General features: G+C 36.7%; 2 protein-coding genes across 4 annotated transcripts in view; one reads left to right on the forward strand and one right to left on the reverse strand.

Moving 5' to 3' along the window:
• Positions 1–14,225, reverse strand: part of Hip14 (palmitoyltransferase Hip14) — a 44,139-nt gene extending 29,914 nt beyond the window's left edge. The window contains exons 1-5 of the mRNA XM_067130167.1: positions 13,946–14,225; positions 9,525–9,671; positions 4,643–4,764; positions 760–837; positions 431–640 (exon numbers count right to left, since the gene is read on the reverse strand). Coding sequence (XP_066986268.1) covers positions 431–640; positions 760–837; positions 4,643–4,764; positions 9,525–9,671; positions 13,946–14,011 — 623 coding nt within the window. The 5' untranslated portion in view covers positions 14,012–14,225. The remainder of the gene's footprint in view (positions 1–430; positions 641–759; positions 838–4,642; positions 4,765–9,524; positions 9,672–13,945) is intronic.
• Positions 1–17,283, forward strand: part of LOC136854066 (centrosomal protein of 112 kDa-like) — a 227,743-nt gene that overhangs the window by 159,402 nt on the left and 51,058 nt on the right. For 2 of the 3 annotated variants that reach the window (XM_067130181.1, XM_067130183.1), the window contains exon 3: positions 15,355–15,402. The exons of the other annotated variant lie outside the window; for it this stretch is intronic. The gene's annotated coding sequence lies outside the window, so the exon portion shown is untranslated. The remainder of the gene's footprint in view (positions 1–15,354; positions 15,403–17,283) is intronic. 3 annotated transcript variants of the gene reach the window in all.

Here is a 17,283-nt window from a genome sequence, read left to right on the forward strand (position 1 = left end):
CAAGACTGCCCAAAAACCCAGTTTGATAAAGTAAATATTTTTAAAAATTATTTTAATGAAGTATCATTTTCACAAAGGCTCAATAAACTAAGGCACACATATAAACAGGCCCACATATTACAGTCCAGCACAATATAGGTGGAACACGACAAAATACAGCACAGCATTAATAATTTAAAAGCATCTATAAATGATCCAATACATCTGACACTGTCACCTAAAATAAATCTTTCTTATAAATTTGTTATAACTAAGTTTGGTAAAACATCCAGGAACCTTTTAACAGCATTTTAATCTAAATTTTCATTAAATAAAAATAACAGTCTGAAGTTCCAGTATTACTGATATCTGGTTCTCTATAGTCTATAGATTCTACCTGATGTGACCCAGTGGCCTTGTTTAACTGTTCTTTATAACATAATGAACTGACCTTGTAACTCTGTAAGCACTCCACATAAGTGGGGTCATGCCATTCTTATCCATTAGATTAACATTAGCCCCTCTGGCAACCAGGTATGCAACAATGGCTGTGTGACCAAATTGAGCTGCTAGATGTATGCATGAACATCCTTCACCATCACGTAATGAGGGATCTGCGCCATACTTCATTAATAATACTACCATTCCAAGGTGACCCTGTCTGTGAGTTTGGATGACAAAGGTAAGAATTAGGAATGAATAAATATAAAATACACTTATTAATGAAAAGTATACATAAATTATGAAACACATCTACACTAAAATGTTTAGTATACAAACCTGGTTGCCCAGTGCATGGGAGTGGACATAAGCTCACCACCAACTGCATCCACAACTGCTCCTTTACTGACATAGTATCTGTATGGTTAAAAGGGAATTATCATTAAATAAGCAGCATCTTTAATACTGAAAAGTTTCTTAAAACAATTGCATAATTGCAAAGCAAATTTATATCTTTCATAATGTACTGGATCTAGTTCTGACTGGTGTTCAATTTGAGAGTAGCAGCTTTCTTATATTATGATGTCCAAGTTAAAAAATGTGATTCTTGGAAAAACTATAAAAAAAATCTTTCTTTCAGGTTTTACTGAATGATTTTAATAAAAAAATAAAAAAAATATTTTACTTTAAAAAAACTGTACAAACAATAAAGAGCTATACCACTCTTCATTTAATAACCTAGTCTGGTTCCAAATCCAAGTTGCTGAATGAAATAGTCACTAAGCAAAAATTACAGTACCCCAAGCCTGTCAAGACTGTCCGAGAGTTTACTTTGGCCTACCATACTAAACTGATCTTATCTTACCACATGTTTAATAATAAACCATACCTTTCATGCTAAGGTTACAGGGACCCCCACATGAATTTACCATTCATGATTCTTACAAGGATTTTTCAGTTTTTTAAGTACATGAATTCTTTATTGTATTCACATGCTCTGCTTGCAAATTTTAACAATGGCTATTTGCAGCTACAAGTCTTAAGATACTAAGGAAGCCTATTCACTTAAAATGGACTCCATAAGGATGTCCTGTTCTCTTTTAAGAATGAATTTGTAATTAAACTACGTGTACTGTCAAGTTTCTACTTGACAATGAGTAGCATATTCTCTATACAATTCAACATCATTATCTCCAAAGCCTCTTCACATGACAGGCCTCTGTGAAATTCAGCCACTAATGTGTTCCTGTGCTTTCTTCCATGAATTTCCTTTTTCATAGTTTTCATCAAAGTAGGTCTGGCCTTTCAACTCTTTATGGGAGCCACAGGAGCCCCACATACACTATTATATATATATTTCTCATAGGGGACGTGTAACTGACATTATTTCTCTTATCCATAAGAACTATAAAGACAATTAACCCTTAAACGCCTACTGGACGTATCATATGTCGACTAAAATTGTCTGTTGGGTGCCGAGTGGATGTACCGTACGTCGACTACAAAAAATTTCAACCTTCAGTCAACTTTGACTCGACCGAAATGGTCAAAAAACGCAATTTTAAGCTAAAACTCTTACATTCTAGTAATATTCAATCATGTACCTTCATTTTGCAACAAATTGGAAGTCTCTAGCACAATATTTCGATTTATGGTGAATTTTTAAAAAACTTTTTCCTTACGTCCGCTGGTAACTCGGCCGAACATCTCAGAAATTCTTTAAACACGTTGTCGTAATATTTGCACCGTTTTATATTAGTCGTTACATAAAGTTTTATATATGAAAATGTGCGCAATTTCATTTACAATACAACAAAAAATAACTCATGGTTGTAGCTTTTATCAGTTTTGAAATATTTACATATAAATCACGATAAATAGAAAAAATTTGACTTTCGGTCAACTTTAACTCGACTGAAATGGTCAAAACTGCAATTGTAAGCTAAAACACTTACAGTCTAGTAATATTCAATCAATTAGCTTCATTTTTCAACAAACGGGAAGTCTCTAGCACAATATTTCGATTTATGGTGAATTTTTGAAAAAAAAAATTTTTTACGTCCGTGTGTTACAAATTCATGCATCATTTTGTGATAATATTTTCTCTGTGTTGCTTTGATCGTTTTAAAATTTGTTATATACCAAAATCATCGCAATTTAGTGTACAATACAACTAAAGAAAAATCAACTCATTAGCTTTAACTGTTTTGCTTACAGCGCGATTTGTATACAATTATATACGAGTTTTTTTTTTTCGCTGTCATATATTCCAATATTTATGATGGTTGCATACTAAACTTCTGGCAATGACAAAAACAATGAGCCAAAAATGAACTCTTAATCTTAAAAACTAAGCGTGCTGTGATTTTTTGAAAAAAACTTTTTTTCCGCTTCGGCGCTAACTCACCGATCGCCGCCGGCATACAGGAGACGTTTTTGTAAATAGGGCTTCGGCGTTAAAAGGGTTAATTTCCAATGATATGCTCAAGAGTAATATGAGGCAAATACACTAACCACATTTCTTGAAAAAATTTGGTTCACTCTCCATAGGAATGAATTTTTTATCAGGGTACAAAAGTTCTTAGTTAACAATGAATAATACACACACCTAAATATTACTAAATATATTCAGTAATACTGTATATACCTTAGTGTGCATAAGAAATTTTGTAAATGCAAACATGCATTTATGAATTTTGGTTTATCAAGGCCAAAAATAAAAATGAAATGGAAAAGTCTGCAACAAAATCAGTCAGATTCAAAACCTTCAAGAATAACTTTTAATCATTTCTAGACTAGTAGTAATCTTCTCTCTCACTTCAGCATCTGATAAATATTCAAGAGCCTTGACATAATTAGACTGTATAAGTAATGGCAAATAAAAACCAAAGAACAGATATTTAACAATACAATTATATTAGTGACACGTGGCATGGTCTGGAGAACCAATTCACAGTACTGCATATGCTGATGAAGCTACTCTTCTAGCTGTTGCTCCTTCTTTGTATGTTATATCTGCGGTTGCAGAATCCTTGAACACAGATCTGGCACAAATTCATGAGTGGAGTAGGCTTTGAGGCATGAAACTTAACCCTTATACTACTCAAAGTATAATAGTTAGTTGATCTACAGCACTTTTTATTTGTAACTTTAGATTATAAATTGGCTTTTGATAAGTATATACATAATAATGCTTCCTCTGTTTCTCAAAAAAGTTGATATCTTGTGGAAATGTTTTTTAATGTTTCAGGATGAAGCTACTACATCCAAGTGTTTCAACTATTTTCTTCTTCCTTGTCTCAAGTACAGTTCTCAAGTGTGGCCTTTGGGTTCTGAATCTCATCTCAAACTCATAGATCGAGTTGTGTCAATCAGTCAAGTTTATTTTGCTAACACTGTTAACTTGTGGAAAAGACATACAGTAAAATGAGTTCACTGTTTGTTGCGTAAAATGTATTTCAAAGACAAACACCCTATGTACTCTTCTTTACCTGACGTAGCTGGTTTTGTTCACAACACCATGCAGGCTGCTGCTGCAAACAGTATCTTTTCTTGTATCAGGTTTAATACACTCAGTTTGCTATGAGTTTTATTTTGGCTACAACTACAGCTTACCTCGTGCAGTTGTGGAGTCTTCCAGTCTCCAAATGTTTAAGGAGAGAGCAAATTTATTCCTACTTTCTGCTGACATCTGAACTCAGGTACAGTATATTAGTTTTATTTTCTATTTCCTCATATTCAGTTTTTTAACACCTTTCATTATTTGTTGCTTATCCAATGAAGAAGAGAAGTGATATACTTTAATTGCAACTACTATACAATGAGGACAAAAGTGATGTAGTTAGCTAACTTTTAATGAGGAGACAAAGATACAGTATACTGTACTATATGTATAAAGAGAAATAAAATAAGAGCCTAATAATAAAAAAGATAAACACACACAAAATTGAAGTGCTATTGCAAAAGGTACTCTCAACTATAAAGCTGAACCTCTCAGACGAATGTCATAAATGCAAAAAAATATCAATTTTATTGATTTCTCACCACAATCAGCTTTACAAAATGTACTGAATGAGACCATCATTATTCAAGGAGTGGGTGTTTGTGTAAAAATCTGTAAAATTCACTCATTAATACTATTATCTTAATATGTAATAATAATTCATAACTCCATCAATGTGATAATTCAATCTGAGAAATAAATACTGTATGGCAACGTTACCTAACGATATCCCGTCGATTGTTTATTGCTGCCCAATGAAGAAGGGTTACATTTTCACTGTCTCTTTTATTGATATCATAACCACCTTCAATCAACTCCTTACATCGCTCTATTGCTCCATACTGAAATAAAAATTTAAATTTTAAAATAATTGTTTTGTTCTATTGATAAAACACTGACATAGTGCCTTTTACCAAATAATTCAAAAAGACATAGTGAGGAGACATGACCTCATCAAAAATTACTGAACTGTTTCCTTAACATGATGACCATTTAAGTTGATGTATACAACAATGACCAATCCTTGCAAAGCAGGATGCTGAGAAGTGGCCCGTATGACTTGATTTCACTGCAGTAAAATGCAGAAGCTGGTCTAGGACCATGATTCTTACATAAATGACATGTGGTCCAAAAGCCTGGTCGCTGAGATCAAATAAACTGAAAGGTTAAATCTCACACTGATCCTCATCAATAAACTAAAGCTGTTATATAGCCTTGACTGTCAGTACATACCAAGATTTGGCCAAGATGGTTGCACATTAGAAGCTGAGTTATTCAGCCTCCTTGAGACCATAACCTACTCTGAAGGTGCAAAATGAAGCAAAAGACTTGTCTTCCGTGTGAGATCCAAAGATTAATAAAGAGGCTTAGCAAGACTTGAAATCCAACAAAAGGTAGCAACTTGAAGCTTAGTCTTCTTCCAATGGCTTTCATTTCAAAAATGCTGAAAAAGGCCTTTAACATCCACTGCAAAGCCCTACCTAGTCTGTAATGCTCAAAATCCTGAAAAAGAACATACAGTCGACCCCTGCCTATTCGCGGTTCCGGAATCAAGGACTCACTGATTCGCAGATTCCTTTATGGAACATATATACACATTATTAGCAGAAAATTTGCTTATTCGCAGCATTTTTCACTGAGGAATATTCACTAATTACCTGGGGCCCATTAGATACATTGCCACTTGTTCTTAATCCTATCCTCCATCTTCACTATGCAACAATGCCACTTCTCAATTCCACTGTCTCCAAAAGTAGGGAAAAATCATGTTTGTGGCATAAAAGTTGCCACACTTCTTGTCTGTGAAGTCAAAGATAAAGTGAAGGTTAAGCATATTAACACCTTCAGTCAAGATGTACCTTTCCTGTATATCACTCATAACAGAAGACATTTGAATGTGAAAGACTGAGAAATAATTTACAGTGTCCATAAGTATTTCCAACAGCAGAAGGAAAACTTGATTATTCTGCATAGCATTGACCATGCAATGCAATGTACTGTGGCTGCTATTACGGTAGGCAGAAGTGCAGTTTCCTGTACATACAAAGAAGGTGAAAGCAGCATCCAAGAATCTGAAATGCCAGTTTCTGAGAAAACAAAGGAAAACGATAAAAAAAAAAAGTTACAAATACTGATAAATTTGATCGGTGCATTTACAACAAACAGTTTAAGTTTTTAAACAAGGAAGAAATCGTATTGTTATAAAAAATGTTTCATCCACACCAAGGAGCTAAAAAAAAAACCATAGGTCATACATGTTCTACATTCAGGTCACAGAAATAAAAACTTAGGAACACAATGATATGTATAAGAATTACAACACTGAGCCATTTGCCAAATCTTCCTGTTTTGCACAAATGAATTTTATAGGGCAGCTCTTGTTACTGGAGCCCTCTCACAAATTTCAGTCAACAGACCTCTTTCATGATGGAGAACTTCCTAGTGTCTTCCATCCGTCAAGATGGAAGCCCTCTTGGTTTTCATCAGCTTTCAGGAAACATACAGACAAGTAGTGATGCACTTATCTTACTGAGAATTCCTTTGTTTTGTTTGAAGAGGTACTCCATTGCATGTTCCTATGCTCTGCTCTCCCCACAAACCCATAAAGTCTTCATGGTATGGTTTCACTGATGCAAACCCAAAAGATTTAGTTCAGCAAATAATTGGGTAATTGGTTCAACACAGCTTCTAAAAAGCCAATCACTCTGTATCACCTTTAATGGTATCTTTTCTGCATGCAACAGATCTTTTACTTGGGGATGAATATCAACAGTATTCACACCAATTCACCCTGCCATAAAAAAAAACCAATCAGAGGACATCCTTCTCAATCCTATTTAGTGTTAGTTCATCATAATGTCTTGGAAGACTTGGCAGGAAACATCAGAAGATATTCTAAGTAAGCATAACAAGACAGAGTATGTTAAATATGGCTGCAGCTTTCGTGATGATACTTGAGTGAGTGCCTCACTGCAGCCTCTGCGAGACTAACCCTTCTGCGTCACCTTAAAGAGAATTCTCATCTACAGAGTCATCCTGCCTTATTCCATCCCAGCACATATTTAGGGAAGAATTTTGACATAGTGCCCAGACAGATTCATCCTCTTCCCCTCCAAAGAAAACATTGAAATCTATCACTAATTTTTTCTTTACGACTTGGTCAAGAAATGGCAACTTTGCTGGGATATCTCCCTTCCCTCAAAATGATAAGACTCCAAAGTCAGTGCCACATAAAGTGACTCCAGATCCACCTCAACAGACATCAAACTATCATCATACATTAAAAGTATCAGATTTTGTTTTCCTTTGAGTACAGGAGCAGCTTCCTTTCATGGCTACAGGACTTCAATCTCCTCTAAGACACTAGCTAACAAGCCCTGCCTCCAAGCTTCTTCATGTTCACTAGCATCTCACTAAGACACAAAAGGCTAATGGACAACAAGCAAGCAGAACCTACAAATGAATCAGATTAGGATCAGATCAAGGGCCACATAGAGGCCAATAAATCTGTTGGGAAGAATCTTGAGACATCTCATTTGCCAACTAATTTCTGGTCACCTTGATGCCTTGGAAGACTTTATCTCTATGCATAGAGCATTGCACAACATCCTAAGCATCATAACTGATCATTTAACCCTTAAACGCCGACTGGACGTATTGTAAGTTGACTAAAATTGTACGTTGACTACAAAAAATTTCAACCTTCAGTCAACTTTGACTCGACCGAAATGGTAAAAAAATGCAATTGTAAGCTAAAATTCTTACATTCTAGTAATATTCCATCAATTACCTTCATTTTGCAACAAATTGGAAGTCTCTAGCACAATATTTCGATTTATGGTGAATTTTTTAAACAAACTTTTTCCTCACATCCGCGCGGTAACTCGGCCGAACATCTCAGAAATTCTTTCGTCACTTTGTCGTAATGTTTGCACCGTTTTATATTAGTCGTTACATAAAGTTTTATATATGAAAATGTGAGCAATTTCATGTAGAATACAACAAAAAATAACTCATGGTTGTAGCTTTTATCAGTTTTGAAATATTTTCATATAAATCACAATAAATAGAAAAGATTCGACCTTTGGTCAACTTTAACTCGACCGAAATGGTCGAAAACTGCAATTGTAAGCTAAAACACTTACAGTCTAGTAATATTCAATCAATTACCTTCATTCTGCAACAATCGGGAAGTCTCTAGCACAATATTTCAATTTATGGTGAATTTTTGAAAAAAACTTTTTGTTACGTCTGCCCGTTATGAATTCATGCATCATTTTGTGATATTATTTTCACTGTGTTGCTTTGATTGTTTTACAATTTGTTATATACCAAAATCATTGCAATTTAGTGTACAATACAAAGAAAATAAAATAACTCATTAGCTTTAACCATTTTGCTCACAGCGCGATTTGTATACAATTACAGGCAGTCCCCAGTTTACGACGGGGGTTCCGTTTTTACGCCGCGCCGTAAACCGAAAATCGTCGTAAACCGAAAAATCGTCGAAAATCGTAAAAAATCATAAGAAAACCTTACTTTTAATGCTTTGGGTGCATTGAAAACTATGTAAACTGCATTTTTATTGAGTTTTTCATCAAAAAAACCTTCAAATTATGATTATTCTGCCGTTTTGGAGCCATATTTCTTCCGTTGGATTGGCGTACGACGCGTCGTAACCCTGGAACATGCGTCGTAAACCGGGAAATAATTTCTGATGAATATATTTGAAAAGCATCGTAACCTCAGAACATCGTAAGTCGGATCTGTCGTAAACCAGGGACTGCCTGTATATATGACATTTTTTTTTTGTGCTGTCATATATTTCAATATTTATATATGATAATGATATTTTTTTTCATTTCTGATGGTTGCATACTAAACTTCAGGCAATGTCAAAAAAAGGAACCAAAAATGAACTCTCAATCTTAAAAACTAAGTGTGCTGTGATTTTTTTAAAAAAACTTTTTTTCCGCTTCAGCGCTAACTCCCGAACGCCGCCGGCATACGGCAGACACTTTCATAAATAGAGGCTCGGCATTTAAGGGTTAAAATATGGTTGCAGTTACACCAGTAATTACATAAAAGAAATAAAATTACTTTTTATTCCTTTCCCATCTCTCTTATTAACAAGGAATAACTGCCTGAGATTGCAGTTCTGATCTTTAATAATCAAAAAGGAAAAGTACTTGGCTATTTTCTACCTTTTGAGCTTAAGTGCTCTGGCTACTTTCTACCTTCGTAGCTTACGCTTAAGTGAAAGATGAGGCTCGTCAATTTTATGGACAAAGTTATACAGATTTATGGAAATGTACATGTGATCTTGTAAATGCTAAGTTTAACTTTGCCTTATAAAATAAATTATGTAAGAAGCAATGTTTGGTAAAATACTATAGTTTAGGTCATATATAATTGTACCAGATACTCATTCATGATACCATTAAAAATTTGAGCTTGCTATTATTAAAACTGAATTATTAGCTGCCCTAATCATTTTTTCAAAATTTATTGTCTTCGTGAACATTAACCAAATTTTAAATATGTGCACTATAACATACAGTAAATTAAAATATAATAATATAAAACACAAAACAATACTTACTTGCGTTGCTTTAACAATATCAAAAGTAGAAAAATCTGAGTCATTTGTGTTGCGAGTTGTGGGCTCCGAGTTGTGTATGCTACCAACAGCCTCTTCCAGATCCGTCTCTCTTTCCACACCATACATACCACTGGGATTGCATGCATCCTGTTCAAGAAAATAAATTCATATAATATCTTTTTGCCAACAAAGTAAAATGAATATGACTGAAAAATAATTGTCCTAAAAGTTGTCTAGTTTTCACTCCAGTCACAGAACTTTATTTTGTGCTTAAGATACAAATGAAAAACTAATACATAGGTTGTCAGATGTTGCACAGACAGAAGTATTTGCCAGCCGAAACAATGTCATATGCCTGCAGTATACTAATGAGTAAATATAATTATAATGTACATAAATTCTGAGATCAATATCTGACCTTAATCTTGTGAAAAAATGACAAATTTCTTAAGTAATTTGTATTTTTCCTAATGTACAAACCTGAGGTCTTTACATATGGGATTAACTTTCAGCAGATTGGAAGTCCAGTTGTTAAACTTTTGCAAAGTTGGTTATGGTAACAGCTACCGATGGTAGGGGCAGAAGCACCACCCACCCAGTTGGTATACATTCAGTTATTTGCAGTTTACCTTTTGGCCCAGGTAAAAGAATGAGGGGTGGTAAAAGGTGGCCCCTTAATGTAAAGACCTCAGGTTTGTATGTTAAGAAAAATACAAATTACTTTAAAAATTTGTCATTTGTTCCTACACAAATACAAACCCTCAGTCTTTATATATGGGAGACTTAATTTTGGAGGGAGGATTCCAAGTAAATCTCTGAACTGACTGGTAGTTCGGCTCACCTGGGTATTCTCTTCCTGGTCATAAAGAAGCAAAGGCTGGAGACCATACCTCTGATCCACTGAACAAGAGAGATGTTCAATCATCAGACTTCTGGGCATTTCGAATTAAAGGGATGTAATATCCTTGATTTGAAAAGGTTTGGATGAACTCACAGTGTCGGAGACTATAAAGCTAAGAATAACCAACTAGAGAGAAGGAAGGATTTGCATCTACTAATCCAAATAGTTAGATTATAGTTAGGATACTCAGTCATCTAGATCACCTGCATGCACACCAGTCCAGCACATCACGGCTTGTTCACTGTTTCTCTGCCAACTGGAAAAGGAAGGAAGACAGGAGAAAGGGAGGCCAGTCCCACAAACACACCTTCTCCTAGGAGCCACACACCTTAGGCGAGATGCAACCTGTCCCTCAAGAGCTGGGTGAACTAAATGACTTGTTGAGCATCCACCATAGGATCCAAGGAAAAGGAGTCCAAGGACCTGTGGGCAACGTCCCAAGGTAAAAGGAGATGAACATGATCTGCATGATTACATTCCATCCTAGTACTTGACCGACAGGTTCTTCCTTAATGCGATGGACAGACCGATGCCCCTGGCCTCAAAAGATCTGGTCCGAAAAGCACTGATGTCCACCAAGAAGTTGCAGGGTACACTCATTTGATCATGTCACTAGTCAGAGAAATGACAATTTGGACACTGTTTCTCGGCCAACTCGAAGTAATGAACGAGCTATGAGCATTGGGTTGAAAGTCTAGTCTTTATCGAGGCAACATAGACATCATAGTGTCATTGGCACCACAGGACCAAGGAAGTGGAATGATCCATCTCACTGAACACTTTCAAAACGCAGAATGACAAAAGGTGTAAGCTTCCAAATGTACATGGGTGCCAAAGGTGTGAGAAGACAGAACAGAACAGCGCCAACATCAGTAAGTCAAGAAAGAAGGACCATGATCAAGCTTCTTTAGAGGTTGAACGAATCTGGAAGTCAAGGTGCCAAGATCAACTGTCCTTATCTCCTGACTTCAGTGAATAAATGTTGTAATGACATCCACCTTGCTTGGGATGTATGGTTGGCCACTGAACTGAATGTTCTTCTGTCTGCTCATGTACTTGCACTGCAAAAGAGTAGATGAAAGGACACTAGGACCTTTTGTTGACCATGGCACTACCTTGGTGTTGTTGCTATCACACCGAGGAGTATCCATCTTGGATCTTGAGACTCCTAAAAGTCTAAAAAGAACTGTGTTCAAGTCCCAAGAAAGGAAGTGTAGGAGACTGCTGTCCTGGTCAACATTCCTAAGAACAAAAAGTCTCTGGAGGAGGACAGTGTAATCATGGCACTACCTTGGTGTCGTTGTTATCAAAGGAGTGCCTACTTGGACACTGGGACTCCTGAAACTGTTCTAAGATCTACATAATACTCTCCTCAGGTTGTGGATCAACTGGTAATTACAACAGTAGCAAGCTACTGCTTACAACCCTCACTCCTCACAAGAGGAGTGTAACTACATCAAGTCATAAGAAATGGAGCTCCTAGACACCTCTTCTTGACTAAGTAGGAACCTAACACAAGTTACCTGAACTTAGTTTGAAGGTATTGTAGATCTCCCAGCAAATCAGACAAAATGACAGGAAGTTGCAAGCACATGGCTTGATTCGTGGATGAAAAACTGATCTCGTCTGTCATACATCCATCATCACTGATGATAGGGGAAAATGCAGTGATAGGAGTTGGAAGAGCATGTAAAATAGGACAACCCTGACTAGCCGAATTCTTAGCTCCGACTGTTTATCCTCATCCCCAAATAAGGATCTCCTGAGAAGGAATCAGTTGAGATTTTTGGAAATTCAACAGGAGGCCTAAATCCTTGGTGAGAAGAAGGGTCTTGTGAAGGTCCTCTGCACATTTTTCCTTCAACTGGGAAATGTTGACTCCCATCAGATGTAACCATTTTGCCATTGGGGCAAGAACATGCGTGAATACCAGTGGGGCTGTCGACAAACCGAAGCAAAGGGCTCTGAACTGGTACACTTTTCGCTCGAACACAAACCTTAAAAATTTCCTTGAATCCTGATGGATTGGGACATGGAAGTAGGTGTCTTCCATGTCTATCGAGATCATCCAATCCTCCAGACGAATGGATGCAAGGACAGACTGGGACGTCTCCATCTTGAATTTGGTTTTCTGTACGTACAAGTTCAGAGCATTTACATCCAGAACTGCCCTCCAGCCCCCGACGCTTTGGGAACTACAAACAGTCGATTGTAGAACCCCGGAGATGTCCTTGACTAGTTCGATTGCTTCTTTTACAAGGAGAGCTGTCACTTCTTGGGAGAGGGCTAAAAACTTCTCGGAGTTTGCCGAGTAGGCCATCAATGAAACAGGCTTGTTGCTCAAGGGGGGGGTTTTTTCAGAAATGGGACCGAGTAGCCCTCTCTTAGAACTTGGACAATCCAATTCTCTGCTCCTCTTGCTTTCCAACGCTCCCAGAAAAGTAGGAGCCTTGCCCCCACAGGTGTGTGGAGGACTAGATCCTCACTTACGTGTGGGTGGGGTTTGTAGGAGGATTTTTTGATAGCTCTGGGGGCCTTGTCTGCCTCTACCCCCAAAAAGGCTGGGATTGGACAGGAGAAACTGTCCTGGGGGGAAAAGATGGAGACTCTCTAGGCCGTCTCGTTGATTGTGTGAGGAGATCCTGCGTAGATTTCTGTTGAAGATCAGTCGCAATTTGTAGCACAGTTGATTGAGGGAAAAGGTGCTTCTTGTCCAGAGGCGAGAAAAGGAGTGCGGACTTCTGGGAGGGAGAAACTTCCTTCGTGATGTATGAACACGAAAGCTCCCTTTTCTTGAGGATACCCATTGCAAAAAGGGAGGATAACTCAAAAGAGCCGTCTCTAATACCCTTATCCAGGCAAGAAATGACTCCCAAAAAATCTGAAGAGAAGTCTTCAGGGGCATGAGGGCACTCCTTCACTTTACGAACAAGAGCTCCTACTGCCCAGTCGAGAAAGCTGAGCACTTCCAAGACTTTGAACGAATGCTTGGAAACAAACTTTACTTTATAATTTGGATCACCCCAATATTGTCAGACATAGTATCAGGTGTGTTATGCTACAGGTTGACTATGCAGTTTTCCATAAATATTTGTCAGATTCATCAAAATCCCATGAAAAGCTAATGGAAAAACTACATCTCCTTGTTGACCCTGATTATGAGGCAATTCGTGAAATTTTACCATGGGCTATATCACTGCATCTCACTAGCTTTTAGTTCCCAATGGAGTCCTATTTTCTTCATCAACTTTTGGGACGTAGAACGAGTTAACCTACAATTTACAGTCATACTCGATTATATGTTTAAAAGTAACCTTTACCAGGCCTATTTGTGATAAGCTATCACGAAATGTAGTATGTCAGGCTATACTTAATGTACAGGCTACCTAGCCTAGTCCGAGCAAGGGTTGGCACAACTTCTCATTATAAACTAAGCATATCAGTCACACTATAACCCAGCACTTTGCCTTATACCGAAAAAACCATTAACAGAAAATTAGATTTGAGTGATATTAAGTACCTGGCCCATTAAATCCACTGGATTGCACGACGGGTCAACTTCGCCAGCCATGTTTGTTGTTGTCATTCAGCTGTTTGGCGTCGTCTGCAGTTCCAGAATTCACTTCAGTTTACACTGGCCCGATGGCTGGATTTAATGTTCACTATACCATCTCAAAAATTAAGGTCATTTGTATCTGTCACGGGCAATTGAGATACAATTTACCCTTAAATATTATGTAGTTTAGCGGGAAATTTGGATATTCCGAAAGTTGTGATAACTATAGTGTCATCTATTAGACAACGTCAAAACATATATATACTATGATTTGTGGATCAACATGGGTAAGTTTTGTTAATAGAATTACATTTATGATTGTTAGAAAGTAGATTATATATAGAATTAAATAATTTAAAAAAAATTGTAATATAAATACGTCATTTACCTTAAAACATAAACGCAGGGCAATTTTTAATCCAAGATAATACTCTGTCGATGATTTCTTCTTAACTGAACAACTCCTTATTAACTGATAATTGAATAACGTAAACATAAACATTTTATTAATAACGTTCAGAAGCATTGGACGTATTGTCCTGCAGTGAAAGGACTGACTACTAAAGACTAATTATCATTTCATGAAAATATTAAGAAGGAAAACTCGATATGAATCTGGAGATTTGAAGTGTTTCACCAATATGCGTCTGACAGTTACGCCTCGATTGCGCAAACCGTGAATCTTGTTTAATCAAAGACGCCAGTCTTCACGTCAAACTTGCATCAGACCTCTTATCCGGTCCCGCTACACCTCAGGTGGTCTGTGGGACCTGAAAATTCTTTTGACATAGTCATGTTTGCAGAGACATTTGAAGAATCATACGTCATACTCTGTATCAACTGTGAAGTCCGCACAATCATAACACTTAGAAAATACGAAAATCTTTTTCATTTTTTCTTGAAAGACTTCATATTTTCAGTCTTGATACCAGGCTGGATATCCATATACAGCCTAAAACCATTTCCATGGCTTAGATAACTTGAAACGATCTGTAGCTAGTTTTTTGTTCACTCCATCCGTTGGCTGTGTTATGCACTGCAAAACATTCAAACACTTTGGACATTCAGTGCTGATAATTTGAAGTACCATGAAATATTATAAACATTATTCTAACTCTGATAGGCAGCAAGTGCAGCACAAACAACATATTTATGTGAACTAGCTGCAATAGCCTACTCTGTTAATGACATAGTTAATCAGAATATCATAAGAGAAGACTAATAAAGATATATTCAACAAAAAATAACCCTTACAACATTATTATTTGACCAATAAGAGACAAATTTATAGTCCAGCAGCACATTTGCTCTGCTGTGAGTTTCAAGAAGACAGGTCTGGGTATGACTGATTTTTTTTTTCTTTTTTGTTTCAGATTTAGCTGGCCTTGTGCTAGCACGGACTCATGCTCCTAGAGCAGCCCGTAAGTCATTTTTTTTTTTCGGAAGCAGGTTTACATCGAGGAATGCGGACGGAAAGGTAGTCACCGACAAGCGGATCCTATGTCACGCATTTGGGCAAGAATTTGTGTTTGTTAGATGACATATAAATGAGAATGATTCGTGTTACAATGAACGTACAAAGGTGGTTACATACATCGGCAGAAAGGCCGGATAATAATAGGCTACATATGGAGAGATATATAAAAATATGAAATAATAACGGGTAATATACATAACGTGATTAATGCAGAAATGAAGAGGCGCTTGACGCCTTTACACTGTTTTTAACAGTAATCAGAACTAGATTAATATTTACATTAAACCGAATGACACGGCGGCTTCACAGATTATTTTTCATCACACTAACATGAATTGCTTTATACGTATTTAGTTTTAGTTGCTTTCAATGCAATACATACCTTAACACGGGTAAGAGCATTATTTTGTTTCTCGTATACTCGATGACTTTTATTGAGAAATAAAATTGGGTGCCATCCGCAAATACATTGAACATACTCCTATTTCTCTGTGGTATGTTTGACAATCCAGTCGTAAATATATAAAAGAGGATTGGCCCTGCCACACTTCCTTGGAGTACTCTTCTTTTCAATGTTTCATTAAATGAATGTAAGTTTCCATTTTGTGTATAGTACCTTCTGCCATGCAAGAAGTCTTGCAGATGCTCACAGGTCTCATCATTAATTTCAGTGGATCGTAATTCATTTAGTAGTTCATGCACAGCTGTATCAAAAACTGATTTAAGATCAAGTAAGACCATGATACCACAGTTGTCCCATCCATCATTTCCAGTAGATCATTTTCAACAGTATATACAGCAGTCTCTGTAGAATATAATTGTCTATAAAGCAATAAACTGACAGACTGTCCGGTAAACCTCGTAGGGGAGGTAGTGAGTGCCATCGGTGAACTTGACGTGGTGTACTAAAGGATGTTTGCAACATTACCTTGGCCGCTAGCTGTCCCCACTTTTTAGCCATATTGTTTACCTTCATTCCCGCTTTCTTCCTTCGATCTTATTTTCCAGTCTCTCTAACTGTTACTTCTTTATGCAACTGTAGGGGTTTCTCCGAATTCCACCCTTAGACCATTTTACTTCATATTAATTTTCTGGATCTCTTTAACTTCTTGTTCTACTGTTCCAACTCCCTCTTTTCAATGGTCCAAAGAGCCCCATTGCTTGGCTTGTCAGCCTAAATTTCAAAGATCAATAATTAATTGTTCAAGAATCACATTTTCTAGCATTTTGAACTTAATTTATTATATACTAGTACCCTTTTATAGCTGGTTTTATATTACCACTTTCTCAGATATAGGAAACTTGTACTATGAAATACTAATATTTATAATTTTCACCAGTATATTAGCAAGGTATGAAAATTTTCTACTTCCCCACATACAGATATTGGCGTCGGCCCAGTTGCACATTTGTTTTCCTAACATATTTAGTAATCAAAATAACGTCATATTTATTTACACTATTAAACCTCGATCGTCTTACTCTGGTATCAGATTCGATGCTAATCTGATCAAGCGTTCCAATAAAAGAGGCAATTATACTCTCATTTTATTTTAGCTTATAAAAAATCACAAAACTATCAGCCAGTTGTTGATAGCTGAAATCTTCAGGAAGCCTCATTTTCATTAATGTTACCAGCTGAACTAGGCAAAGTCGACACAAATCATTCGTACTCCCTGCCGCTTCTCGGAATTTGTGCTTGATGTATTTCATTACAGGTTACGATACAGTACTGTACATATTTAATAAAAATGTGAAAAAAGCATAAACGTAAAAGACGAAACAAACATCTGCCTGCTCCTCTCCACCCAACCCACACTGCATT

Source organism: Macrobrachium rosenbergii, chromosome 28, assembly GCF_040412425.1.
Source record: "Macrobrachium rosenbergii isolate ZJJX-2024 chromosome 28, ASM4041242v1, whole genome shotgun sequence".
Classification (NCBI taxonomy): domain Eukaryota; kingdom Metazoa; phylum Arthropoda; class Malacostraca; order Decapoda; family Palaemonidae; genus Macrobrachium; species Macrobrachium rosenbergii.